Source organism: Fundulus heteroclitus, chromosome 6 (genome assembly GCF_011125445.2).
Source record: "Fundulus heteroclitus isolate FHET01 chromosome 6, MU-UCD_Fhet_4.1, whole genome shotgun sequence".
In the NCBI taxonomy this organism is placed as follows: Eukaryota; Metazoa; Chordata; class Actinopteri; order Cyprinodontiformes; family Fundulidae; genus Fundulus; species Fundulus heteroclitus.
In genome coordinates this window covers 13,149,918-13,177,430 of record NC_046366.1, presented here as the reverse complement: position 1 = coordinate 13,177,430, position 27,513 = coordinate 13,149,918, and the positions used below count along the sequence as shown (strand labels likewise).

The following is a 27,513-nucleotide window of genomic DNA, read 5'->3' as shown; positions in this document are numbered from 1 at the left end:
CTCCTCTGCACGTCTGCAGTTCACAGCTCTGATCCAAACAGACATACCTGACCAAAGCAAACAAAGGCTACGGGGTTTCCCAGGCTTTAGTGGACACTCGGCACTCAGCAAACTTCAGCATCAATCTCCAGTTGAATCAATAGAAGAATGCCGATTTTCACACGTTAGCTTTCACAACAACACGAGCAGGGGATCTCTGGTCAGCGTCTGAGGAGGTACTGAGCAGGGAGGAGGGCTGCACAATGCTCAGGGCTCAACCTTGCCCTTATTGGCTAATACCACATCAGACTAACCTGCTACTGGCTGCTCAATGTGTTTATCAAAATACATTTTTAATGTCATTTTACAACTTTTTAACTCTTTTTAGCATATTTAAATCAACATGCACTGGTATTTCAAAGTTCTTTTTATCAATATTTATTCCTGTTGTGATTTTAACCAAGTCTGTATGAATATTTATAGTTTTAATGGTGTTTTTAACATTTCTCATCTTTTACAACTTTTACATTCAGCTCTGACACATTTAAAGCCCATCATATAACATTTCAGTACCTTCATTGTACAAAAACAAAACAAGACACATACACATTACAAGAGACACTGAACAGATGCAGCTGTGCAAAGAAGCAAAATGCACTGCAAAACAAGAACTAAAAGTAAAAGTGATTTGAATCTTCTTGAAATGAGTGTATTTGTCCTTGATTGAAGCAGGGAAATAAGATTATCTGCCAAGGGGATAGGATTTTTCCCAACCAAAATGGGAACAATCTCATCAGCATCTTATTTCAAGTGCAGTATATATAATTATTTTATTTCAGGGGTCAAAACAGTCATTCCATTTGCAGATAATCTTATTTACCTGCTCAAGTCGAGGACAAATACTCATTACAAGAAAATGTTACTTATTTTTAGTTCCATTTTTGCAGTGTGAGCAAACCTTCTGGATATTTTTCAACGCTGTCGTCCTCATTTGATTCCAGATGAGACGTCGTCAGTTTTACTGAGCTGAGCTTCTAACTCATAGCCATATTGCAACCAATGTGAATAAACGTTTCACTGTCAGTTTTCTAGTCCTTAAAATGTATAAAGACCACAGGAGCATACAATGTTTTTCATTCACTTTCTCTTTCTATTAGAAATGACCATAAAAGGGGGAAAAAAACAGTTACTCTGTATTCCCCAGCAGAAAAACCAACATCTGAACATTAGAAACAAAACAGTATAAAGCTCTGACAGTTATAACTTCTTTTTTTAAAGCATTCCTCTCTTTTTTTAAATCAAAATACTAAAACTAACATGTAATGCTACATGAGAGTCTCTCAGTACAGAGAGATGAGCATGTCACTTGAGTTGACACAATATTGCAGTTCCATCAGGGTGGGCGGACGCACATTTGAGAAACATTTTTGCTCCTTTTAAGTTTTATCAGAGAGCTAAATGCTGACAGTATGAACCGAATGTCCTCGCAAAGTACAAAGGAGCAGTTATCAGTGCACAAAAGTTTCAATAATGTCCGTCAGCTCCACCACCCTTTGAACACCAGGGGGCTTTCATAGCCAGCAGATGCTGCATAGGTCATGCAGGGAAATGTTGCATAAGGGAAATGAAATCTCCTGAAGTCAGATAGGAGTAAGTCGAGTTGGCACCTCCATTGCTCAGCCTTGCTGCACTGCACCGGGGGAGGTGGTCCCTCTTGTTTAATGCCAACCAAAGCCTACCGCTTGATGACCACCTGTTCGAAGGCTCCGGTTACGACCCTGTGAAGAAAGTCAGTGAGTTACATGGCGGGAAACGTGGGCTGTTATCCGATCGGACTAAGCCGCATTCTTTCATTTGGACAGCTACCGCTATGACAAATCAAGAAACCGAGAAATCAACAAACATCTATCAAGTTTTTAACGTATTAGACATCAAACTAAGAGGGCAGCTGTGTGTGATAAACTTGAAGATCCTTTATCTGGCATTGTTTCATTTCCCCATGTTTACGGTAAACAGCCTGAGCGTGGCACCCACAGCCCGGTTATGTAACCACACCCACCTCGTGTGCTGACTTCCCAAAGCAGTGCTCCCACCGGGTCCAACAAACAAGCTGAGCCCCTCCTCTGCAGCAACACACACACACACACACATACAACAGACACAAGTAAGCTTATGATATTTCAACATATTCAGCTCAAGTGATAATGTTAAAAATGTATCAATAATTAAAAAAAGCTAATTGTGGGACAAACAATTATGACATGGTGCGGACATTTGCCCGGAGCACTTGGGAGACGCAGCGTTTCAACACCTCGGGGTAATTTGATCACACCAGTAAGATGCTAAGCAACTTTCCGCACCAGGATTAGAGATACACACCCTCTGCACTGGAATCCAAGAAGCCCCGGCTGAAATCCTGGCCCTGCAGGATTTTCTCTATTATATCATCAGCGTCCACCCGTGTGGCGTCAACCCTCTTTAGCTGATTCTCCACAGAGTTCTGTTTTACTGGATGTCTGGGAAGGACAGAACATCTGCGGTTAATGCAGCAAACATGTTTTTTTTATACAGTACAACATTAAAAATTTGCACAACTGGAACACAGAATCCGAGAGAAGATTCCTATGCATGTATCTCTGCTACAATCAACGTTATTGTTTAGGTCTTGTGTTAATGTAGCTCTGCAAATACAAAAATCAATAATAGAAGAAAACTATATGATGGATAATAAGTGTTATTGTGTCCCTCTGGGGTGTGAGCAGCTGAAAGGATTGACATATCAGGTCTCAGTATAGTTTCTGTAATTGTCCTGATGGGAACTATAATCCAGATAATAATCACTGATCTGTTGACATTTCCTCTGATTGCCTTGCTCGTGATTAATGACCGAGGTCTGCATACAGAACATGGGAAACGGACGAGCAACGGGTTTTACCTGAAAGCCCTATTGGGCGTTGTAGGTTTTTCACATGCCAAATAGCAGGTTGGAGAGCCCGTGGAAGTGGGCGTGGTCCTGTTTTCCTTCTCTCCCCTCTCCCCCTGCTGATCACCGGGCTCGATGCTGCCGATGCCTGTGGAGGCAGAGCCTCCTGAACCACTTCGCCTGTGGCTCAGATCTGTTGAACTTGAATGGTGTGAGCTATAACCTGTGAAGAAATAACAAAATGAGCACAGTGACCATGCTTATAAGTGGTATGGGATCACATTAATGGTGTTTCTAAACAAGTAAGCATGGATCGCTGGTATAGTACCTGAAATTTTTGAGAGCTGACTTGCGTAGCTGGATGTTCTGGAGCTGCTGAACGCAATCAGCTCATCTGGGACTGATGCCGACTTTGTTGGAGTTGCTAGAAGAAAGACAAGCAATCTTTCTGAATTCTCTTTTAACCACTAATAAAAATCATGAAGTGCTAATATAACAAATCTCCCGTCTTTCAGAGCGCGTGCACGTGGGCGTACCAGTGACTGAGCGTGATGTAGACATGTCTCCTCCTTTTCTGTCCTCGAGGAGACCCGCTGCCTCAGGCGGTGGGATTCTCAGAGTCATGGCTGTAGACGGTGGACTAAAACAGAGAGAAAAACCATGCTACTTAGAAACAAGTCAAACTGTAAAGAATCCAGGGGGTGTTAGTGAAAAATGACCCAACATAGTAACTTCACCGGATCTTAACATTTTTTCCCACCTGTCTATATTTTAGTTTTGTGAAAAGGCAGAATCTAATAACGCCTATTGTTGCAGAACGTGGGGTTAACGGGGACAGTTATCAATATTAACCTAAAACATTGTTTAAAAAAAGGCTACAGGAACTAAAACATGTTCTGTAGGTACAAAGACTTCGATTGACCTCCCAAACCACAATGTATGTGAAACTCTTTACTCTACAACCAGCATTTAGTTTGTTTAACTGGGGAAGACCATCCACTCCTCTCGTCCAATAGAAAAACACAGTTGTTGTGAGGTCATTCCAAGCACAAGTCTAATTTTATGGTAAATATGAAAAAGATGAAAACAGGACTTATTATATTTTAGTCCTACAAGCGACGTCCTTGTAAAACACAACGATCCAAACCTTTAGGAACTTTACACTGTACACAGGCTGCATTTACAGTACACATCCAAACTAAATATTGCTTTATGTAATCCAGCTACAAACATCTTGCTACGCTGGCTCTTTGCTTCCCGTAAATTCAACAACATGTTTTCTCTCAAAATCCATTCTGGCTAATGAGCCAAAGCCCAGACGAAACTGAGAAACGACATCTGCTATCCATTTCAGGGTGAACTCCTGCCAGCATTTTGCAAGTGAGGCGTTCCAACGAAGCAAAGAAATATATAGACAAAAGGGCTTAACTTGCTTTTCCTGGAATGTCAAACAATTGTGCTGCATCCTGTTCATATTAAAATTTCCTCTATATGAAAAACAATTGCCTCCTTCTGAGAGCAAATTACGTCTCAACTAAGATTGTATGGAGACAAAGAAAAAAAGACCCAAAGGAGGAAACAGTTGACGCTGTCACTCTGCCGCTATCCCTCCCCACACGGTGACTAACACGACGCAGGATGTATGAATAAACTGTGACTGTCCCCAAGGCAACCGCCGCAGTATTTAGACTCTAAACAAGACTTGAAAGGGGAAAATAAATAAAAATAAATAAAAAATCAAATCTAATGTTAGACACCGGTACATCACATCCTTCGAGGCAAACAGTGCTACGAATAAATATTCTCAGAATGTGACCTCTGAGCGAGTTTAATCACGCAGAAAGTATTCCTAACTGCTAAGGTAGGGCAGAATAACGTCAGGGTGAGGCGTTATTATCTCACACATAAAACAGTAGACAGAGGGAGTCTTTTCACCTTTGTTGGTTATTGCAGTCATATATACACACACATGTCTGTTTTTGGTTAAGGTGACAAACAGGATATGAATAAAATACTTTTCCCCTTGTGGTCAATGGCAGACCTTTGTACAAGTAAAACCCACTTTCATTGTAACCCACGACTACAGAGAACCTGATACAGAAGTAAAGACTTTAGTGCTGTGAAATGGAGACTCAGACTCAAACAGCTCATTAGTGTCTTGGGGCGTTCTTACGTTTTAAAGCAGGGGTCTCCAGACATTAGCTGCGTAGAAATAACCACCTGTAACAGAGAAAATTAAGTAAGATACAAGACAGGAGCCTCATGACTGGGGAAGAACATGCAGGCGCTAGAATCATTCCCACGGTTAAGGCAGCTGATCACATCACAGGCTCGGACATGTCTCGGTTCTCAGAGCAGAAATCTTGCCATGCTCACAAACAGTGTCAAAGAACAAACGTTTGACGGTGGGAGCATTTGTGAAGCTCACTTTTAGGCTGATTTATGCATCCATAGACCTGTGTTGATGATGTGAGTACACCTTACCTCTCTCTCTGCTCATTTCCTGTCTGAAACACTGACTAAAGGCCACTAATGCCACAAAACCTTTTAAAAAAAGGAACTGTCTACGGGACACTTACCCAAATATTGCCATGCATGCATACATTTAAGTCTGTATGTATAAAGTTTTCCTGGTTTGGGTTTTAAAAGCACACCACGTTCCAACGATAAACGGATCTGCGTAAAGGAGATCTGCACGCCGAGTCATTTATAGGCGTACCTTGAGAATAGAGTTGTCTTGTCTGGTGTTTTTCGTGTCGTAGCCCTCCAGCAGACACCGCCGGACCGTGCTGCCAGAGCCAGCGAACTCCGATAAGTTCAAGTCAGCAAAACCGAGCTGCAAGCGATCAGACGGTAAAGAATATTGTTAGCTTCCGCTTTTACTCTGCCAAAAGATAAGTAAGCGTTTGTTTGTGCAGAGATTACAGTTTTATGGCGTGGAATGTTGAAAGACGGAAAACACAAACAAAGATGAGTCACTTCCGAGCCTCATTCAGGTTAGCAGTTAACTCGGGTCAGATTTAAACCCACACACCTTTTAAATCAGTAACCAGAGCCGCGAAGTAATAAAAAAAAATAAAAAAAACTCAGCCAACTACAATAAAAATCTTCTTAAGATTTTTTTAAGAACCTGTTTCTTAAAACCTGTTTCTTGCTGTGACTGGCTGTCATAGCAAGTTTATTATCTTGAGAAGATAAACGTTACCTTTGCAAAAGATTTCCCCCCTTTCAATTCCTGCAAAAAACAACAAGACAGAAAGAATAGAATAAAGTTTGGACATTATAACAAATCAACAGCATTCATTTGGGAATTTGTTTTTATATCATTACTGACTGTACTGCCTCAAAGTTCTACTAAACCTTTATTTTAAATCGGACCCGTACCTTTCGCACGGACACTCGGCACACGCAGGGGTCCAGCACCCCGGTCCCTGCGTTGGCGCTCATCTTACAAACGAAGGAGAACCTCTTCCTCCAGTGCACGCAGTTGGCTTGGACGGACTCTCTGGGAGACAAGGACACATTTCACAACCTGAACGCAGGCGAGCTAAACACTCACAGAGCAGCTAATCGCAAACAAGCGGCTTAATTTCAGTCTGCGTATCATTACTGTCAGTGAAATGATGTGATGAGCTTCTTTTATACAAGTAATTCTTACAAAGTTATATAGCAGCAGGCGGGTCAAACTGCGTCAGTCCGTTCACATCTAAGTAACAACAAATACGAGTGAAAGGTTTATTTTGTTGTGGCCATCGGTTTACAGCCCTGAGCTTTCTGGGTCTGAACCTCCTGACCTGTTTGGGTCTGTTTACATTTACCTGCTCCCCCTCTGTGGAAATTCAGCTTGCAACTTGAAGCGACACAGACAGGCGAGCCAGGTTAATTAGTGACTGAAATGAGGCCGTATACTAAATGTGTGAGGGGGCTGGCTGTCGTTTTGTGTATCTAATCACCGTGGTGAGCTTGTCTCAGGTGTACCGCACCTCATCAATTCTTAACCAGGATCAACTTCAAAGGTAGAGAAGCGAGTAGGAGTTGATTTAAGGGGTGCGCTTTTTGCCAGAGGCGGAGGAAACCACTGTTCGCTGTAAGATCGGTTGGATCAGTTGTACCGCAGATTTATGAATTTATTTCGCCTTGCCTTGAGCTCGCAATCAGGGCGTAACCTAAAATAACAACGCTTCTACTTCGGATGTCTCTGGAATCTGTGTTGAAACCTCCCTGTAGCTACTTCAAGACGCTGCTGTGTATTGTTGCTGCATTCCTCTTGTTTTTATATTTACAGATGTACCAATCAGGCTAACACCTTTGATAACTGAACTGCCCAATATTGACAGATTTATAAGGACTTTACGAGAAATTAAAGAAAAACGAGCCATGGTTTCTTTGATAGAAGTAGCCCTTTTTTTTTTAAAGCAACAGAAATATGAGGACTTTGCAAGATCATCCTCATCCATGCATCAAAGGCCATTTTCCTAAACCTTGTAGTTCATATTTATAGAAAAACAAACGTTGGGGAGGGGTTGGTTTTAATGTATTTGATGAAAAGAAAAGAAAAAAAAGACATTGGGGGAAGAAAATTGCAGATCAGAGCTGATGAAGGTGAAATTGTTTGATTTTGGTCACTTTGTTCTTTTCTAGATTATTTATTTATTTGTACATGTGTTTTTCCTCCTATTGTATTGTATTTTTTTTTTTTGATAAATGCCATCCAGTTTAGATGATTTCTAAATGACTATAAAGTAGTGTATCTTTATAAAAACACACACGTGTTTGCATCGGTCGGTTTCTGCACATTTCCTATTTAAGGACAAAAAAAGGAGTAGGCCTGATAATCACAAATCCAAGGTGGAATAGAAATATTTTCTGTGATAATTTGACCAAATGTATTTTAACCCCACAAAATCTGATCTTTAAAACCTTTCAAATTACACTTGTTGCTGCCGTGCAGCTGAGGAGCGAAGCCAAGGCGTCGGATGCTCCGGGACTTGTTGCTAGGCAACTATTTTAACCGTAAATCTATGATCAGTGTCTTGAGGGAAAAGTACATTTAACTTAATACCGACAGTGATAGCATGGTTATTAAAGACGTTTTCTGCCATTTTTACCAAACAAGCTACAGCTGGTGGTAAGTAACAAAACTCTGAATGTTAGTGGAAGTTATTAGTGTTGGGAAACGATAAAACTCTGTGACAAATGCAAAAAAAAAAAAAAAAACGAGTCTAAGATAAGTAAATTTGAAGTTAGTATTTTTATTTTATTTCTTTTTTGTTTTTTTGTTATTTTTACGTTTTAGTCATTCTTGTTCGAGCAATAAATCAGAAAACGCCTTACCGAGACGACTCCTGGGCAAAGCCTCCGTCCAAGAGTCTCACTTTACAAAATAGAACTCCGTTCACGAAGGGAACCGACGACAGCTCCTCTAAATCAAAGTCTATTTTGAACTTAAACCTCTTCTTCTTCATGAGGATGAAGGCCATGGCGGCTGAACGCGGTGTTAGTGGCGTCCCTGAAGCGGAGGAGCTGACTAGCAGACGGAGCTCTTCCCCGCTGCTCTCCTAGCCGTCAGTGTGGGTGACTGCGGCTTCTGCAGACACGACCCAAAGTTCAAACCCTTTCCCTTCCCACCCACAGCTCATGACGTAGGGGGAAATCCGCGATATGATTGGACACATGGAGGGGGCGGGGAAAAACACCGAGATCATAAATCTCCGGTTTAAAAAAACTCAATTTTAAAAACGGCCGACTGAAAAACGAAAGGAGAACCAACAGCGCGGATAATTACAGGTTGATACACTTGTGACTCCATTCAAGGTATCTTTATGGGACTCTGAAAAAGGAGTGTGGATGTTCGTCTTTTTATGTCGAGTGACAAACACATTTACAAGTGACTCTTAAGTTTTGTATAGATTCATTACACACATAGGCAAGCCAAGGCATGGCAAGGCAAATTTATTTGTATAGCACATTTCAGTACAGAGACAATGCAAAGTGCTTTACATGATTAAAATATAGGAAAATAAAGCAGAATAAAAGCAAAAACACAATAAAACATGGGAGAATAGAAACTAAAAGCAAACATTAAAAACAGTTGGACTACAAAGAGTTGAACTAATGATGTTTCAGTAAAACAGTCGAAGGCAATCCTAAACAAATGTGTTTTTATTCTTGATTTAAAGAAACTCAGGCTTTCCGCATTTTTACAGTTTTCTGGAAGTTTGTTCCAGATAAGTGGAGCATAGGAACCAAATAGGTATATATATATATATATATATATATATATATATATATATATATATATATATATATATATATATATATATATATATATATATGTATATATGGATATATTTCAACTTGTTATTTATGATTATGGCTTACAGCTAGCTAATGAAAAAACCCCAAACTAAGAGTTTCTCAGAAAATGAGAATATTCCAAAGGAACAATAAAAAAAAAAGTCTTTAATACAGAAATGTAATCAAAGGTATGTTCATGAATGGTATAACTTAGTATATAACCTCAATGCTTGGTCAGGGCTCCTTTTGCATGAATTCCTGCATCAGTGTAGCGCGGCATGGAGGTGACCACCGGTCCAACTGACGTGTCAAGAAAGTCCAGATTTTTTAGGCTCTTTGGGGGCTTTAGCACAAGCCCAAAAGAGTATAATTTTCCTGAGACAGCAGCCCAGTTTATAAGTAATTTAGAACTAAAATGATGTAGTACATGTTGTACCAGCTCTCTGCCATGGCGGGATTTTGATTGAATGTAAATTACCGTGAATTAAAGAAAAAGGTTTTCAATAATTTCTCTTGGGTCTATTTTTTTTTTGTAAGTAGTTGGAGCGCAGGGTGAAAAAAGACATTTAGCTGAAGGAGATAATGACAGCTTTTGATGAAAGTTTTCCAAGCATTTGATTAAATTTGATTCTGTAAATATATTTCCTTTTCTATGAACCTTTTATGTTTTACTGCCATCTTTCCAGGCCTTCGTTCCTCTTATGAAGAAATTATTTTCATTTGGCCGCCCAAAAATGATAAATAAAACATTTGACAACCGTATGTTGTTCTCCACTGAGCATATGAGCCATTAGTGCAGTCTTACTATTAAACACTTTCTGTAGAGTAAAAAAAGATTTTAATATGCAGGAGTTCAGATATAACACACTGCCTCATCTTGGAACTTAATATTTTGCCCTGCTATCAGTATTAATATTTTAGTTATAAGGAACTATAAGTAAAATTCACAAGTACTTTAACTCATAATAAAAAACTTTATTATCCAGTCCTAGTAATGCAAGACTACAAATATATATGTGTAAAAAAAATCTGAACTGACTTTGATTAATACTTGTTTATGGTGTTTTAGGTTTTGTAAGCATGCTAAATGTTTGCAAAAGGGTTGAGTGGGAAATAGGAGCGATAAACGTCTAAGAACTTAAGGCAGAAAAGAGGATGAATGTGAAGAGGCAGGAAGCAGGAAGAGAAAATGGAGGCTTACTTGCACACTTACTTCTACGTCCTACTGGCACCAGTAGATTTGTCATAAGTTCTCGGTTTACTGAGCAATGCTTTTTTTTCCCTCTACGTATAGAATTGGACCGGCTGTGACCGGGATGTGAAGCAATTTGACGATCTGAAGGCACTTTTAATGTCTTTAGGAACAAATGCTTTGCTTTTCACTAAAAAGATGACCAGATATTTTTCACATTGTGATGCAAATCCAGCCAGAAGCTCCCAGAGAGGGTTCCTGCTGTTTTCTGTCACTGCCAGAGCTTTTAAGTTGAACTGTAGCTCAGGTGAAAGTCCCTCCCTCTCTTGCCAGAACCGGTCCCTCTGCTCTCTGTTCCTCATGATTACCCTGATGATGACAGAGTAAAACTCCTCCTCTCGTCGTGATTAGCTTTAACTTATTAGCCAACTGTGAGTCAGCAATCAGGTTTATAGCTGGCTTCAGCCTGGTTAAAGCCCCCTTGTCCAAAACTTTTAAATCACAAATGCTGTTACTGTTTGTTTTTTGTTTTTTTTACAACTTTATAGGATGTGTCTTTCAGACTGTAGCCTTTTATCTTTGCTTGGAATTATCTGTTGAATGATTCTTTAAAATTATTTGACAAATTAGCCTGATCATGAAGGATTTTTTTACACGATTTTTAACACGACTGAAAGTACAACTAAAAAAGAAACTATGCATTACTTCACTATGTTTTTTTTTCTAAGTCTGGGTATACTGTCCAAAGCTTTTACAAAAAAAAAAAAAATCTTTTATACTGTAGGTCCCATCTGACAAATACATTTAATTGTATAAATTAGAAATAGCAGCGTAGCGTTCATCACTTCGAATGCATATGGTGATTGTTTTCGTGACAGTCTGGGTTATAAACATGCATTTATTTTCCCAACAGACCAGAATTCTGCCCTGACGAACACCATTATTGACACCAAACAAGGTGGCCTCATCATAGCGGCTCTCAAAAATTAACACACCCCTGGTAAAATGCCAGGGCTTTGGGCTACACAAATTGAGACGGCATAAATCCCATCAGATCTTTTTAGATCCCTTTAGATCTTTTTGACAAACAAGATGTTTTAGCTCTAAATTTTAGCTCTAAATCTTCTTGGTTCACACCTGACATCAGTTAGATTTTATCTGAAGACTGAAATTTAAGTTTAGTTGACCTTGTATGGTTTTCTTGACATTTGTACCTTTTCAAAAATTTGCCTAAAGCCATCGGTTGTAGAGAGGTTACAAAAGGTCAAAAGTCACTTATTTTTTTGAAGGTTTAGTCGGGAGAGCAGTATAAGGAGTATTTCCAAAAGAAAAGCCTGAAATGTTGTCCTGTATTCTCCAGATCTCTGGGCCAGGGCAGGAGAATTTGAAGCATCTCTTTGGACAAGAGATGCTTCAAAATCAAATAGAGTCAAAAAAATTTGCAAAGATTTTGGACAAGAGATGCTTCAAAATCAAATAGAGTCAAAAAAATTTGCAAAGATTGGCAAACCAATGTTGAGGACTCGAGACATGGAACTGTGACAGGCTCCGTCCAAAGGAGACCAAATTCTCACATTAAACCAAAAGGTGCTTTAGGGATGTGCACACATTTTTTTTTTTTTTTTTTTTTTAGATTGCCAGTTATCCAAGACATGAAAATTCTTAGTGCTTAGGTAAAAGGTAGCTGGGCTTCTTCTCGTGTAGAAGACGTTTCACCTGTCATTCAAAAGGGACGAGAACCGAAGAAGAAAAAAAAACATGCAATACATTTTTACAACAATAACTAAATAAAATAAAATTTCCATATTATTCTGTTTAAATTGCAATATTATTCTTAGCATATTATTCTTATTGATAGTGTTTAAACTTTATCGAATGTTTTTAATTGTAAATTATTATTATTATATTATTATTAATTATATTATATTATATTTATTATATTAATTATATTATATTATATTAATTATATTATATTATATTATATTATATTATATACTTTGTCCTTCTTTTGAATCTCGGCTTTGATGAAATGTCGCCCTCTACCGGCGGCAGGCGGTTCTACCCTGTTTGAAATTGCAACGCTCAGTGCTTCTCTGTGCTGACACGTCCTTCTAGATAAGCAGATTACATTTCCTCTGCAAGGCTTGGTAGGAGCATGTCGCACGGACGAACCGGGCAAAAACAAAAACCGGATGAAAGTTCAGTTTACCGACCATAAAACGGATCGCCGACGCGATTAAAGCAAGGCAGCGTTTATTGGAGCACTTTTTCCAACCATCCTTCCTGCTTTTCCCGTGGCGAGCAGCGCCGAGCAGAGACGCAGCCGCCGTAGCTCCGCCCTCGGTTGCTGCAGTTCCCCAGAAGCGCTGGCTGCAGAGTACACCTTTCGCTCTGTGCGCTCTGCAAAAAAAAAAAAACACCAACCAGCGAGGCTTTTTTTTTTTTTTAACCCCCGCGATTGCCATCGAGGGGTTCGCGTGTGGATTATTATGAGCGGGATTAATGAATGATTGTCATTATGGATTAATCATCCGATTAAGGTCTGCAGGACGGACGGCTCGTCTGCACGCTGCTCCTCTTAATAGCTCTGCAATGTTTCAAGCGCTACGGACGTCCTTACTGTCAAGCGCCCGTTGCTGGGATGCCGACAGCGAGCGGTCCTACCAGGTTCTGTTTGACAAACTTGACACCAATAAGGATGGCAAGGTGGATGTGGCTGAGTTGCGAGCGGGCCTCAAGGCGATGGGGATGTTCCGCCACGGTGCTGCACAGGTAACTCGAAGCGGGGGGGATCCAGTGTGCCGCTGCGACCGATATAAGTTTCAGGCGCCGGGTAGATCTTTCACAAGGTCTCCTTCTGGTGTGATCATTTGTGTGACATGCGAGGACCGGACTGATTTCAATATGCATCTTCTTCCTTTATAGAAAATCGTGTCGTCCGGAGACCGAAACCAAGATGGGTGTTTGGACTTCAATGAGTTTGCCAAATATCTGAAGGAGCATGAGATGAAGCTGTTGCTGACGTTCAAGAGTCTGGACAGAAACAACGATGGTTAGAGGATGGAGTATGGAGGAGGAGGATCAGTGTTCCCTTTCCAAACTGCCTCGCGTTTCATTTGCTCTTTTTTTTGCTTTTTCAATGTGTGCCAGGGCGCATCGATGCCACGGAGATCCAGCAGGCCCTGGCGGAGCTGGGCATGCACATCAGCAGGGAGGGTGCCCGGAGGATCTTACACAGGTTTGACCTTTTGGTCCGTGCTCTGGGGGGGGTTCATCTAAATGCAACCACGAGCTCTGCCAGCGTGATAAATGTTGGGTGCTTTTTTCCAATTAGACAGAAGCTCACCCACTACTACCATCTAATGTAGAACAGATTACTAGATCAATGTGTGCTTCTGTGCTTTTTTGTCTCTCTTGTTGTGTCTCTGCTCTGTCTTCTGTAACCCCTAGTCGGTCGAGGCAGATGACCGTTCATTCTGAGCCCGGTTCTGCCGGAGGTTTTCCTTCCCGTTAATGGGGAGTTTATCTTCCCACTGTCGCTTCATGCTTGCTCAGTATGAGGGATTGCAGCAAAGCCATGTACAATGCAGACGACTCTCCCTGTGGCTCTACGGTTCCCCAGGAGTGAATGCTGCTTGTCAAGACTTTGATGCAATCAACTGGTTTCCTTATATAGGAACATTTTTGACCAATCTGTATAATCTGACCCAATCTGTATAATATGATTGAACTTGACTTTGTAAAGTGCCTTGAGATGACATGTTTCATGATTTGGCGCTATATAAATAAAATTGAATTGAAGTAAATAAAGGTTGTGTTTTGTGCGTCCTCAGCATGGACATCGATGGGACCATGATGGTGGACTGGAACGAGTTCAGAGAGCACTTCCTGCTGTACCCTGCCTTCAACCTGGAAGAGATCATCCGCTACTGGAAGCACTCATCGGTAGGGCTCAGACAGAAACGCTTTGTGGCTCTGCCCACTCTCTGCTGTGGAATAAACGCTGTGTCCTCCACTCCACTCTTCAGTCAGACACTATGGATTTAGTTTTTGCAGTTAACAAACGAGAGCAGCTCCCAGTTTTTTTTTTTTAGGCCACAGCGCTGCATCAGATTTGCTATGCTGGTTGTTTTCTAAAACTGTCCCGGTCTGACGTTTTTGACTGGTTTGTTCCCCGCGCAGCACAGAGCCTCTCTTGACAGAACCTGTTCCTGAATGTTTCCCTGCATACCGCGCTGAAATCTGCCACCGCAGTGACTGCAGGACACACGCTAACTAGCTGTGCAATACCCCTTTGTTTCCCAACAGATTTGCATTAAATAACAACAGAACTTTTTTTTTTCTCTCTCTTTTTGTTGGCCAGGGCACCTTCATGCTGTAGGGAAAACATCAGCTTTGTTTATCCAGAACAGATTAAGCATGGGAGACAAGGGTTCAGACAGCCCGGTGGGCATACCTTTGCAGGCTTCAAGTCAAAGGACAACCCTCTTTTGTTGCTCCTGCCTCCTCTTTTCCTGAGCCATTTAGAACGGCTGCTGCGCGGGGTCGGCTTTCCGGTTAAAACTTTACATTCAAGGTTGTGTAAATGCAGTCAGACGAGGCCTAAACATGGTTGCTACACGACTGTGAAAACAGAAAGGAGAAGTTGATCTTGTGGGTTATTTTCCTCCAGCCACCCAAGGCGATGTGGTGTCCCCTGTTGTGTGGGCAGGGCCTTAATAACTCAACGATTCACAATGTAAAATCGCAGCGCGCAAATATCAGAGGTAATTAAAGTGTACTTGTTTCCTGCCACAGACCCATCCGTTAAGCAAAGTCCGTACATTTAAAACGGGTTAGTTATTTAGTTGCCCTTGAAAGTATTTTGCAATCGGAAGTGAGGCTGTCTCAGAAAATGTAAGGAACACCTTGTTGCATCGAAGCATCGATCATTTTAACCCAAACTGTTGCCCGCTAGCAAAATTAAATAGTTCAGCATGCGTGGTGAGCCGGTCTGTAACCATGAAGGTAAAGATGCTGGATTGCCAGTGGCACTGTTTGCAGTGAAGCAAGTTTAATATCTGCAAGAACCAAGAGAGAAGCCTCTGCTTCCATCAAGCTGGGCTGAAGGCTTCAGCCGCCCACACGACAAGCCAAACTCCTTCTGCAGAAAAGTTTTATGGTCAGAGGAGGCCGAGGTATACATGTTTGTACTTGTAGAATAATAAAGGACACGGAGTACCTCCAAAGTCTTCAACTTCACCTCCAATGATCAGCTAGATGACTAAAACCCGGACACAGCCGGGCGCTCCACCAGAGCAACGTTTGGGATTCAAACAGCAGCTTCTGGCATTGCCACGAACTGCTGATGAATAATCGCTGCGCGTAAATTAGCGTATGTGGCAAGAAATCCACCAATGTGAAGGAGCTGATAAGTGGATTGGTTTCATATTCTGTCAGAAATATGGCAGAGGCTTGTTGACATTTAGCCAAATGTTAGCTGGGACGCGAGTGAAGCCTACACTTATCATTTTGGTTCTGTGGAGAAAGCCTGCATTAAGTTATAAAAATATAAATATTATTTATTCAGTAAATTAGAATATTCATTGAAAAGTTCATTCATTTCAGAAACTAAATGCACTAAGGGAAACACATTATATAGATGAACACAGACTGGTGATGTTTTAAAGCCTTTATTTCTGTTTAGTATCATTTTCTTTCCACCTCCAGCCAAAAAAAAAAACTCAGTATTTAAGATTAGAATGTTACATCAGAGATCAGAATGATAAAAAAAGCAACATTTTTCATGTAGAAATGGGGGCTTAATGAAAAGTATGTTTAATATCGACTTAAAGTTTTTTTTTTCCCAAAGGAACTTTTAATCTGACAAACAAGCCATTTAGAAAGGCATATTCTAATTTATTAAATATGACTGTATATATATTATAAGTGTAGCACACAAGCCTTGCTTTTAAACTCCTTTTAAGGCGATTATTCTCTAATTGTACCGGTCTGGACAGAAGAACCGTTAATTAGAAGGCCACAATTAATAGGACATCCACGTCTGACCAACACTGTGTAAACAAGTGTTCTTTAACAGGGTTAGCTGTGGTGACAGACATAAATCAAATCTGTCAGTGTGTAATTCTGAGTAATATCAGTGGGAAATGTTTGTCTAATATCTAGGTGCTGGACATCGGCGACAGTCTGTCCATCCCGGACGAGTTTACGGAGGAGGAGAAGCGGTCGGACGAGTGGTGGAAGCAGCTGGTTGCAGGGGCGGTGGCGGGCGCCGTCTCCCGCACGGGTACAGCCCCTCTGGACAGGCTCAAGGTCTTCATGCAGGTCGGGGATGTAGAATCAAAACAAAAACTGATAAAATCATAGATGGGTGTGCGAAAGCTGGGAGGCTTAACGTCTATATTTAATCTCCAGGTTCATTCTTCCAAAACTAACAAGATAAGCCTGATGGGAGGCCTCAGACAGATGATTGTAGAAGGAGGCCTGATGTCACTGTGGAGAGGGAACGGGATCAACGTCTTAAAGATCGCACCTGAGACCGCCATCAAATTCATGGCATACGAACAAGTTCAGAGCGGCATCTCGAAACACATTTTTTTTTTACCACGTTTCTCAATGAATATGGCACGGGAATGTGACACTTAGCGTTTTTTTGTCTGGGTTTGTGTTCTCGTTGACAGTATAAGAAGTTGTTGACTTCAGAAGGGAAGAAGATAGAGACCCATAAGAGGTTCATGGCAGGGTCGCTGGCCGGGGCCACGGCGCAGACGGCCATCTACCCAATGGAGGTAAGAGCGCGCCACTCTATGGTCGTGCCTCCAGCTCAGGATCCAGTCAGTCTTCAGTTTTTCCTGCTTTGTTGCTGCTTCTCTTTAAGGTTTTAAAGACTCGGTTGACCTTGAGGAAAACTGGCCAATACGCAGGAATGTTTGACTGTGCCAAGAAGATCCTGAGGAAGGAGGGCGTCATTGCTTTTTATAAGGGCTACATTCCAAACTTAATAGGCATTATTCCCTACGCAGGGATAGACCTCGCTGTTTATGAGGTGTGTGCACTGTTGCATAATATTTATATCAATCATGTTTCGTGCTGTGTTTAAGCCATTTTTCTTCCTTTCGCGCGTCAGACCCTGAAGAACACCTGGTTGTCATATCACGCCAAAGACTCCGCTAACCCTGGAGTTCTGGTGCTGCTGGGCTGCGGGACCATCTCCAGTACCTGCGGCCAGCTCGCCAGCTACCCTCTGGCTCTAGTACGCACGCGGATGCAGGCGCAAGGTAGGCTCCGACCTTCCGGTTTGATGGCGGTAAAGATAAAAAGGAACACATGACTTGTAGAGTGCTGTCCAGATTAAGTCTCGATAATATTTGACGTGAGTGCATTTAGTAAGCATAGAAAAATACCATGTTAAAATGTAAACCCACCGGTGGCACAATTTGTATAACTACTCCTTTAAAAAAAAAAAAAAAAATCTTAGGCTTTCTTTTACCCCTGTGGTATAAATATCATGTAATACAGAGGCACATTTGCCCACTGAGCTGGGTAAGAATAACCAACATTTATCCTGCTACCATGCACATTGAGCAGGATGGCATAAGAAGTAAAACTGTTAAAGAAAAAACTGCAGCAAAAAGTGGCCTAATTGGACCATCAGGTATCCATAACAAACCTGAGATGTAATTTACGAGCCAAATGATTGTTTGGGACGGAGTGCTTTGAGCCACCTTGGGAGACAAAGAGGAATGGTTAAGGGTCCCCTACTTGTCAAATTTTAGGCTACAGGAGAAAAGTGCTGTGTGGTTGACACACGGGGTTTGGACAAATTATTATCAAGAAGGGGTGCTTAGACTTTTTCCAGAGTTGGTTTTGTGTGAAATCATCGTGCTACTGCAATTTTAAAGCTTGTTACACACATCTTTACTGTGGGCGCCGGTAAATGAGACCTGCTCTGTAATATTCGCCTGAGCAAGCCAGTGGTTTACATGGGCTAAAACCTTTTTAAAGGTGCCCAAATACTTTATGCAAACATTAACATGCACAGAAGCCCCACATCCAGTACAACAGCTCCACTAGAGAAGTGTTGCTCTCCTCCGTTTAGTTCATTAACATGGTAAAGTTCAACGAGTTTTAATAAATGTCATTTATTATTTCTGGGTTTTATTCGGTTTAAACATGTTTTGCGTCATGGCCATTCATTAGTTTGTGTTGTTGTTTTTTTGTCCTCCGGATAGATCACCTGTTTTATGTTTCTATTCTATTTTTAGTTTTTTTTTTTTTTCAGTTAATTTAGGTTAGTAAAAACTGGACAGAAAGATAGTTATAAATGTGGGAAGAGTTTGTTTTATTTCTTCCACAGTAATTCTCCTGCTTAACGAGACAACCAATGATTTACCGGCGCAGAGCTTACACAGGCCATTGTCTTCATTGGAATATACAGCAACTTTTGTACCTTTTAATTAAATTGAAATCTTGACTAGAATTCCCTCACACAGGTTGAACCCGGCACAACTCATCATACGGATCCCCCTGATTTAACAGCTACATTTAAATAAAGTGAAATTACATCATCTTAAAAACAAAGCGGTAGACGAGTTGGTGAACCAGAGCAATAAACAATTTTTCTGCAGGAAATAGATGAGGTTTTTCCGAGGGTTTTAACAGTTTACAGCGGCCGTTCACTTCTAAGTAAAACAGCAATAAATGTCAGCCGAGTGAGCTGTGGATGAAAACACCTCATTAACCTCAACATTGACAGAAAATGTTAATGGCGCTCATGAGCATGTAGTTTCTGGGCTTTCTTATTCGCAGAGCAAATCAGGTCAATATTCCACTGAAACTGAAAATCCAAGATGGCCACCGGTTTTCAAGATGGCCATCTTGTAAATTAGGGAAACAGTTTTCAGTGTAAAACATGTATAAATAGAACCACGTGTTAAGTGGAGAAAAATAACTCAGCTCTTAGTTAAAGAAAGGACAGCAGTGATTTCCGCTCAACCAGCACTTAATTCTTACAAGAATGAGAAAAAACTGTCACAAGCTCTCAGGGCCTGACCTGTTCTGCAACCCCTTAGCAAAAGGTAGTATACTTGAAATTATTTTTTTCTAAGTATACTTAAGTATAAGTCTTGGTATTGGTACTTAGTCTTAGACTTCTGTTTACACTTAGCAGTACATGTCAAGTATACATTGCTATACTATTAAATATATGAAATATAGTTTATAGCAAGTTTATAATAAACAAACTTCAAATATTTTATGTATGAAATAAGTACTCTTAGTACGCTTGAATAGACTACTTTTTGCTAAGAGTCTGCTGTGTTCCAACAAGACAACAGAAAGTCTGTTTCTTATATTAGTGTATTTCTGTGGTAGGTCACACAACAGCAATAAAACATGAAAGCAAGAGGCCTTGAAATCTTCAATTTGGCTTTAATGAACAGGTTCTGACACTCTTTCACCAGGTTGGCTCTAGAGATTTAACCCTTGAACCTTTGAACCTATGGGAGGATCTCATCCCCATCCGTGCCTGGCACCTTCTGACCTCTGCAAAAAGCTTTGCAGGTTTTACGACGTACAATAAAAAATTTTTTATCTCTGTCACAAATCTGACCTTGCGGCAAAGCAGAGGAAGAGCAAACATTGAGTTTATAAAAAATATTAAACATAGAAGCTTCTTTCAATTTTTCCAATTACGCGTTATTGATCCAGATGTTCAATTTTTTGCATTCAAAATACAAGCTGTCTTACAAAATTATCACAAATTTGGTGCTTGTACCATCAAGAAAGATTCTTATGAAATATTGACTTAATCTGCAAAATGCAACTGAAAGCCCTGCCAGCAGGCAGTGGCAGAAACTTAGTGGCAAGTCATTTGGACGGCATTCGGTGGCCGAATGCCAAGGGTAATGTAAATGCTGTCACTTTAGCCTCAAAGCATTCACAGTTACATACACAGAGTAACAGCACAGGTCTCTATACTGGACAGCCATTTGTCCAAACTAAAAGCATCGGTAAGAGTGTTTCGTCATGTGACTCTTGTCGTATAATCTTAGTTTTCAATAATACAGACTTTGTAAATGCAGAATTGGATTTTTCATAGTCAAACATATTTGGATGTATATAGAAAATAAAAATTTAAAACCACTTCAAATTGGGGCTAGGATATGCACGTGGATAAAATTGTCTGTGCCCCTCATTTAATGAAAGAAAAAGCAAGCAGCACCTTGACCATCTGTAGCCCTATATATATATATATATATATATATATATATATATATATATATATATATATATATATATATATATATATATATATATATATATATATATATATATAGACCCACTGACTGATAACAAGATTGTAGACGCCTGTGATGCCACTTAGTGGACACTCCGTAATTTATGTCTTTTCAAGGGGTAACATAATTTTTGTCCAGGCCTGTCTCATGATTTTATCTTTTAAAATCATTCTGTTAAGCATGGTTGAAAAGCAATGTCTGACCTTCATATGCTCATTTTCATAGATTTTTTTATTTATTATTACTTTTGTTAGATTCAAGTTATTCCTGTGACCATTGTAGTTTTTTTTCTCCCTTTCATTAAACGAGGGGTACCAACAATTTTATTTATATATATATATATATATATATATATATTACTATTATATAGCTCAGCTTGATTTGATTCCAATATCAATATTTATTACTTTGAATTAATGCTCAGTGATTCAATCACCAAAATCAGCCAAATATTATGTTTATGTTCTATTTATTGATCACTGACATATTAACAGGAAAATAAAGTGCATTTGCCTCAATGCATTTAACATGTCACAGAAACCAAAAATGTGCCCAAACATCTGATTTTAGGGACAAAGGAGCTTCTAAAATCCTGTCGGCTGTTCCACAAATTCGTCTCACTTGCTCTCCTTCGCTGTGAATTGTAATGGTTGCACTGTAATAACGCCCCCTAGAGGTTGGGAGGTATATCGATATTGAAAGCCAGAATATCGATATTAAATCGTTTTTAAAAATATCGATATTAATCTTTATATCGATTTTTATGCACAGCCCTACTATCTATCTATCTATCTATCTATCTATCTATCTATCTATCTATCTATCTATCTATCTATCTATCTATCTATCTATGTGTGTATGTATATACATATATATATATATATATATATATATATATATATATATATATATATACTTTGTCAAAGAGGGTTCAAAACGTGCTCCTGGTGATTAACAACTGGGGCACCATGTTGTCTCGTGGTAAATAGCATTGTTTCTTACCTAAAAAAGTCGGCTACAAAGGGACTCTCGTGGTTCCATGTCTCCAGGTTCTAACCTGGCTGCCAGTCTCTTTCAATAAAATACATTCTGGTATGGAAAGAGTTATAGAACTGTGTGTAAGTCTTAAATAAATGACAAACAGCAGTGCCTCTCTCATCTGTGTGTTTTGCCCCCCTCTTCTTTGCAGCGTCTCTGGATGTGTCTGACCAGCCCTCCATGAGTTCCCTGCTGAGGACGATTGTAGCCAAAGATGGTTTCTTTGGGCTCTACCGGGGCATCCTGCCAAATTTCATGAAAGTCATTCCTGCTGTCAGCATCAGCTATGTGGTTTACGAGTACATGAAGACTGGCTTAGGGATCTCAAAATGATAACTGCGAGCAGCAGAGCAGAGACACCCCCGCAGTATTTATTAGACTTGAAAACAAAACAAAAAAATCTCCATAGCATACAGAGCATGACTTTATGGGTTCACTGAATGGAAAGCTGTATGTGTGTTTTTAAGAATTGCCTGCCAGTAGTGTTTTAACCAATTGTGGTGCGCATGCTTTATTTTTAATCTTTAAGGTTGCACATTTCACACCCCTGAAGACGCAGTCGACAACCGATGCTTGACAAAGATATTTCTGTAGATAAAACCTACCGATCGTTTTATTTATGCCACTTGTTTTAGGTTATGATGAAAAAAAAAAAGACACAATGTGATTTTTTAAAAATATATAAATATATCTAAGAGAAGAAGATTTTCTCTCCAAGGAAAGTTGGATCTTATCCTAAGCTACACTCTTTTCACGATCAGAAAAGTAACACTAAGTCTGCTTAAATGTGTACATGTCCACACACTGGAGATCCCATTTCTCACTTTTAAGTTGAAAAACCACTCCTCCCCTTCTAAGGACATCCGCTTCACACCAGCAGGGCTCCAACCAGCAGCTGTGGGCTAAACAGAACTAGGCCTCAAAAAAAAATATCCATACCTATTAACACTGGAACCGCGTGTGCACAGCGGCACACTTCTCGTGCAACGTGAAGCCCTGCGTGCTCCATCGTTATTTACATGTGCCTTACAGCCTCTTGATGCAAACCTCGGAGATGAGTTTTTTTCAGCTATATGAACTGTATTTATGAACTGTATATCTAATTGTTTTCAGGTATGCATATTTATTGGACTGATTGACAAAAACTGTTAATAGACTGAAGTACCTGTAAAAGCTCAAACTGTGTCACGTGTCTCTTATTTTCAATCAGAAAGACTGTAAGCATGCACAACAGGGGTAACTTTTTGTTGTTTTGTGAAACTAAAAGATGATTTTATTATTTTTTTTCAAAGCAAACATGACAGTGTTATCTCTTTGTGATTTCAAGGCTTAGAGTACAGCAATAGTTAGCAGTTTTAGTGTCAATCAGGAAGACTTTACATTCAAATTTAAGGTTTGTTTTTTACTGGAATACGGTGTTGTAAAGTTGGCAGACCTACACAAGCGGTTAGTAGAGATTAATTTCTCCTAGCTGATATCAAACTAAAAACAACAACAAAAAAATGGACAAATTGTAAAGACTGCTGACAGAGACAGAGCCAAACTGAGACTAATAAATGAATGGTGGTTAGGTTTGAAAGTTTTAGGACTCCCTGTCTCTAAGATGGAGTTACCCTGCAACATTTTATGAACAGATTTTTATCAGATACAAATATTTAACAGTTTACATTTGATTCTGTCACCTTTCCTTTATTTATTTTTTATTTTAGAGCTTTTTTCCCCCCTACATTTTTATGTGTAGAAATTATATTTACTATTTTTTTTTTTTTTTTGCAAAATAAGGTTACACATAAACATAACTATGGAAATTCATCTTATAAGGATTAAAGAACAAAATGTGATTATTTTTTTTGTGTGTGTGTGTGTGTTCCAGTCTGACAGAGTTTCAAAGGGCTGCTGATTTCACATCATTGCATTTTGATTTTATGGTGGACTGAGTTTGAATGACCAAAATGTGAACGGAACAGCATATTTTTTTTTTTTTGTTGAATGTTAGAAGTGGTAAAGACTGGGAAACTAAGTTTTTATCTAACATACTGAAAATGTTTTTTAAACTTTGTAACAGAACAATATCAGTTGCATAAAAGCTTTATATTGCATGGAGACATGTAATTAAGAGTCAAATAAATGTGGTGGAGTGGAAAGTAAAATGGCTCCCCTTGATGTTTTGTCTTCACACCGCTGGTTCTAGAGCTGGTTGGAGTATGGACCGTGAACCATTTAGTCCCAAACAGGACAGCATATCTCAGATCCAGTGTTATCGTAGCTGATAAGTGACAAACAGTGAGCCAGGGAAGTGATTGAAGAGTGAGCAGTGAGATAATCCCTTTTCAGTGTTGCTCAGGATTCTGGCACAAGCATTTTTGGATTAGCTGAAGCTGCCCTGTGATTGTCCTCTGTCTTCTTTTGACAAGAAACACTTTATTTTGGCAGTCTTTTGAAGATGGTAATAGGCTGATCATATGTTATCAGATTTAGAAATGGCAATCTTTGACTGCACCCAAGTTTCTGGCATGCTCCTGGATTTATTTATTTATTTATTTATTGCCTCACAGAGTCTAACTGAGAGACAGATTTCTAACCTTGCATTGTAAAGGCCAAAAACAATGACCTCTGTCTTTTCTACGTTCAGCTGGAGGAATTTCTGACCAATCCACTTACTGATATTATTGATACATTCAATTAATGATGCCAAGGGCCTGTGGAGTCATGGTGGCACAGAAATAAAACGTTGTTTCATATTGTAAGAAATGTTAAAGATCCCATAATGAATAAAAGTGGCTTCGGAATGGAGCATCATGTTATCTTTGTAGGTTTAGATTTATAATTACCAAATGACACAAAGGCATCTAGAAAGGAGGTTGGATTGTTGTAGGTTGCTGGAAGAAAAGTATTTACTGTCTGCAACATTTTCTAGTCCCACACAGTTATTTTTCATACGCTTGTGGGCACGGTATCCAGGCAACATGTCAGGGTTTGCAGGTAATGAACAGTTACTGTCCTAGACAGACAATCCAAAGGTTTAAAGATACTTTAGGTGCACAAATGATTTACTCTATGTTTTCTTAAAGGAAACTACCACCGCATTCCTCCATTTGGGAGTTTTTCCTTTCAGAGAAGACTGAGCTTTATTGGGCAATTTCATCCATAAAACCATAATGCTGAGATTAAACTTATTTATAAGGGCTGGTTAGGACACTTCCTCACTTTATCCACTTTCCTAAATTAAAAGCACACACTCCACTACGTGCTAACATTGTTAGGTACATTGATTGGGCAGTAAATCTGAGAAAAACAAACCAAGGTCCAGAGTAAAATCTATAAAGACCTTCAGAAACACGGAAAACCATTGATCAAGACTATTTTTAAAAGTAAAAAAAAAAAGAAAAAAAGAAAGAATCTACTTCAGTGGAAGTACAGTTGTGCGACCAAGAAGGTGGGGCAACCCCTATACATTTGCTCCCTTGGTGCTGCCCCCATAGGCAGACAGTCTATGCATTTTTAATTGTGGATTTAAAAGAAGAAAAAACAAGATTTGATTAATTACAACCATCCATAGTCAATACCTGCTGTTCCGTACAGGGCCATGCAGCGACTTCTGCCTATCTCCAGTATGTAGCGGGTGAGACACATAGCAACAATGCACACACACACACACACACACACACACACACACACACACACACACACACACACATAAGGAGAATGTACATGCTTTCGGGCTGTGGAAGCTGGGGCACCCAGGGAAGTATGTATGTACAGAGAGAATATATATACTCTATGGAGAAAGGGCCCTGATTTCCATAATGACACACATAAATTAAACTTCTGAAATTCATTGCTTTTACTGAACTTTTCTAGTATGAAACAGGTTTAAGGCACATCTCTTTTCCAAATTCTTAATCAGTTCAATTAAATTCTGTTTGTAGAGATAGCGTCAGTTCACAACACATCATCTCAAAGTCAATTGTATAGACCATGGGCAGGCCCGTATTAAGACAATGTGGTGCCCCTGGGCACTATACCTCACCCCCCCCCCCCCCCTACCCGTGCTGTCCTCCGGTCAAAAACATCAGACATAATCAAGGGGATTTCTGTAATGTAATTTACTATTTACTAACTTACACAACTACATGTAGGCATATGAGCAGTGAGCAATATTCAAATATCTCATTTTAAAATGTTGAAATCAAAAAAATCTTGATTTATTTATCATTTATTATTATTGTGACATCAGTGTTCACAAAATGAATAATGCATGGTCTTTCAACAATTTCAAGTAAATAATAAAACAATTTATGAAAAATATATTTTTAAAGCATGTGTCATGTGGTGCCCCCCATGGTTGGTGCCCCTGGGCACTGGCCCTTATGGATAATCCGGCCCTGCCAGGGGTCACCAACATGGTGCCTGCTGGGCACCAAGTAGCCCCCGAGGACCACATGTGGTGCTCTGAAGCCTATTCTAAAAAAAGCACAATCCACCAGTGAGCTGGATCTAAAACTCTATGTTATTCCATTACTCTTCCTGTTTTGTTCACACTTGCATTTATATAGATTTTAAAATGACAAGATCTATAACAAAGCATGAAAAATGTGTTTATTTTACATAAAGTTAAGATGAACTCAGCCTCTTCTAGTTCACAGGTCAGTACTGGTTGCCCATGACACAATACCAATGAAGTAGCTCTCAGTTTCAAAAAGGTTGTGACCCCTGGTATAGAATCATGCAGGCAGATTGGTTAAAAAAACTTTTCTATTTAAGGAATCCCATAGCATGGAGTCATTCACTTGCAGCATTTACTCCCCCTGGATGAGCATGTGGTGAGAGAGGACTGTTGCCTGCATTGTATTGTTAAATAACGGACCTATTTGCGGTTGCCCCAGGTTCTTTTATCTGATAATGTGGTGTTTCTATCATAGACTTCTGTAGTAATAAAAAGACTCTTCAAATCATAACTATATTTTACCAAATTTAATCTAAAAGGCAGAGGGATGTTTACAGCTTCAGTACAGGATTCTCATAACAACACAACGCAGCCGGGGCCTGAGAACCCCGTTTGTTCTCCTATACACAGACATTAAATAGGAAGCATGTGTCCACCCATTCAGAGGTGTGTAACAGTATAATATCAGCGTTCTGTTCATCACATTGGTGGAGAAGATCATGCTGTAATGCAGACGTGTCCTTGCTGACACATTTTCCCCTAAACAGTCATTCTGTCCAATCCAAGAATGTCAGACTCTGTGCCTCCAGAGTCCGTTTATCTGTAATTTCCATGGCAACCAATTTTGCAGTTCAGTCTCTGTAATCTGCTAATCTCTTGCAGTATGGTTGACTTGAAGCAATCCCCCATTCCTCACATGCATTTAACGACAGTGGAAAGAGAAACTAACAGGACGAAACCTCCAGCAGAAGAACCAGGCTCAGTGTGATTGGCCATCTGCCAAAACAGTGTATTTAAATCATTCTGGCATGCTCCTAGCGGGCTCCCTAAACTTCTTTTTTTTATTATTTATTGAACAATTTCAAAATACAAATTCAAACAATATAAGTACACGTAAACTTGATGTAATCCAAAACAGCTGTTAAGAAACGGAAGGAAAATTAAAACAAACAAACAGAAAAAACACTGGGGTTTAGCTCTTATATAGTGATAATATTTCTGAAAACTTTAAGGCAGAATTATTTTTTCCAGTATCTCAATCGAGGCGTAGAGATATTTTAAGTCATTCTGAAATGCTTGAACGTTTGGAGAAACCTTAAAGGCTCGCTAAACTTGTAGC

At 39.7% G+C, this 27,513-nt stretch overlaps 2 protein-coding genes across 3 annotated transcripts; one reads left to right on the top strand and one right to left on the bottom strand.

Annotated features, from left to right (window-relative positions):
* Window positions 1–1,700: 1,700 nt before the first annotated feature.
* Window positions 1,701–8,492, bottom strand: fam102ba (family with sequence similarity 102 member Ba). The gene is made up of 11 exons (XM_012874641.3): window positions 8,237–8,492; window positions 6,287–6,407; window positions 6,108–6,137; window positions 5,622–5,738; window positions 5,076–5,122; window positions 3,439–3,542; window positions 3,231–3,326; window positions 2,915–3,125; window positions 2,359–2,495; window positions 2,039–2,102; window positions 1,701–1,757 (listed from the first exon to the last, which is right to left on the bottom strand). Exons 1-11 carry the CDS (start codon window positions 8,380–8,382, stop codon window positions 1,715–1,717), a joined length of 1,116 nt encoding a protein of 371 aa, XP_012730095.2. The 5' UTR covers window positions 8,383–8,492; the 3' UTR covers window positions 1,701–1,714.
* LOC105934575 (calcium-binding mitochondrial carrier protein SCaMC-1-like) lies at window positions 7,931–23,877 on the top strand. Of its 2 annotated transcripts, none has more exons than XM_012874640.3 (10): window positions 7,931–8,030; window positions 13,317–13,443; window positions 13,542–13,629; window positions 14,225–14,336; window positions 16,557–16,715; window positions 16,806–16,958; window positions 17,072–17,179; window positions 17,269–17,436; window positions 17,518–17,668; window positions 21,879–23,877. In XM_012874640.3, exons 2-10 carry the CDS (start codon window positions 13,398–13,400, stop codon window positions 22,058–22,060), a joined length of 1,167 nt encoding a protein of 388 aa, XP_012730094.1. In that variant the 5' UTR covers window positions 7,931–8,030; window positions 13,317–13,397; the 3' UTR covers window positions 22,061–23,877.
* The last annotated feature ends 3,636 nt before the right edge of the window (window positions 23,878–27,513 follow it).

Excerpts from the sequence above, each read along its gene's own strand:
- fam102ba (XM_012874641.3), bottom strand. The coding sequence starts at position 8,382 with ATGGCCTTCATCCTCATGAAGAAGAAGAGGTTTAAGTTCAAAATAGAC. Across the intron at positions 5,739-6,107 it reads GGGGGAAATCTTTTGCAAAG|CTCGGTTTTGCTGACTTGAA; the intron begins GTAACGTTTATC and ends GATCGCTTGCAG. Across the intron at positions 1,758-2,038 it reads TTGGGAAGTCAGCACACGAG|GGTCGTAACCGGAGCCTTCG; the intron begins GTGGGTGTGGTT and ends CTTTCTTCACAG.
- LOC105934575 (XM_012874640.3), top strand. The coding sequence starts at position 13,398 with ATGAAGCTGTTGCTGACGTTCAAGAGTCTGGACAGAAACAACGATG. Across the intron at positions 13,630-14,224 it reads GCCCGGAGGATCTTACACAG|CATGGACATCGATGGGACCA; the intron begins GTTTGACCTTTT and ends GTGCGTCCTCAG. Across the intron at positions 17,669-21,878 it reads CACGCGGATGCAGGCGCAAG|CGTCTCTGGATGTGTCTGAC; the intron begins GTAGGCTCCGAC and ends TCTTCTTTGCAG.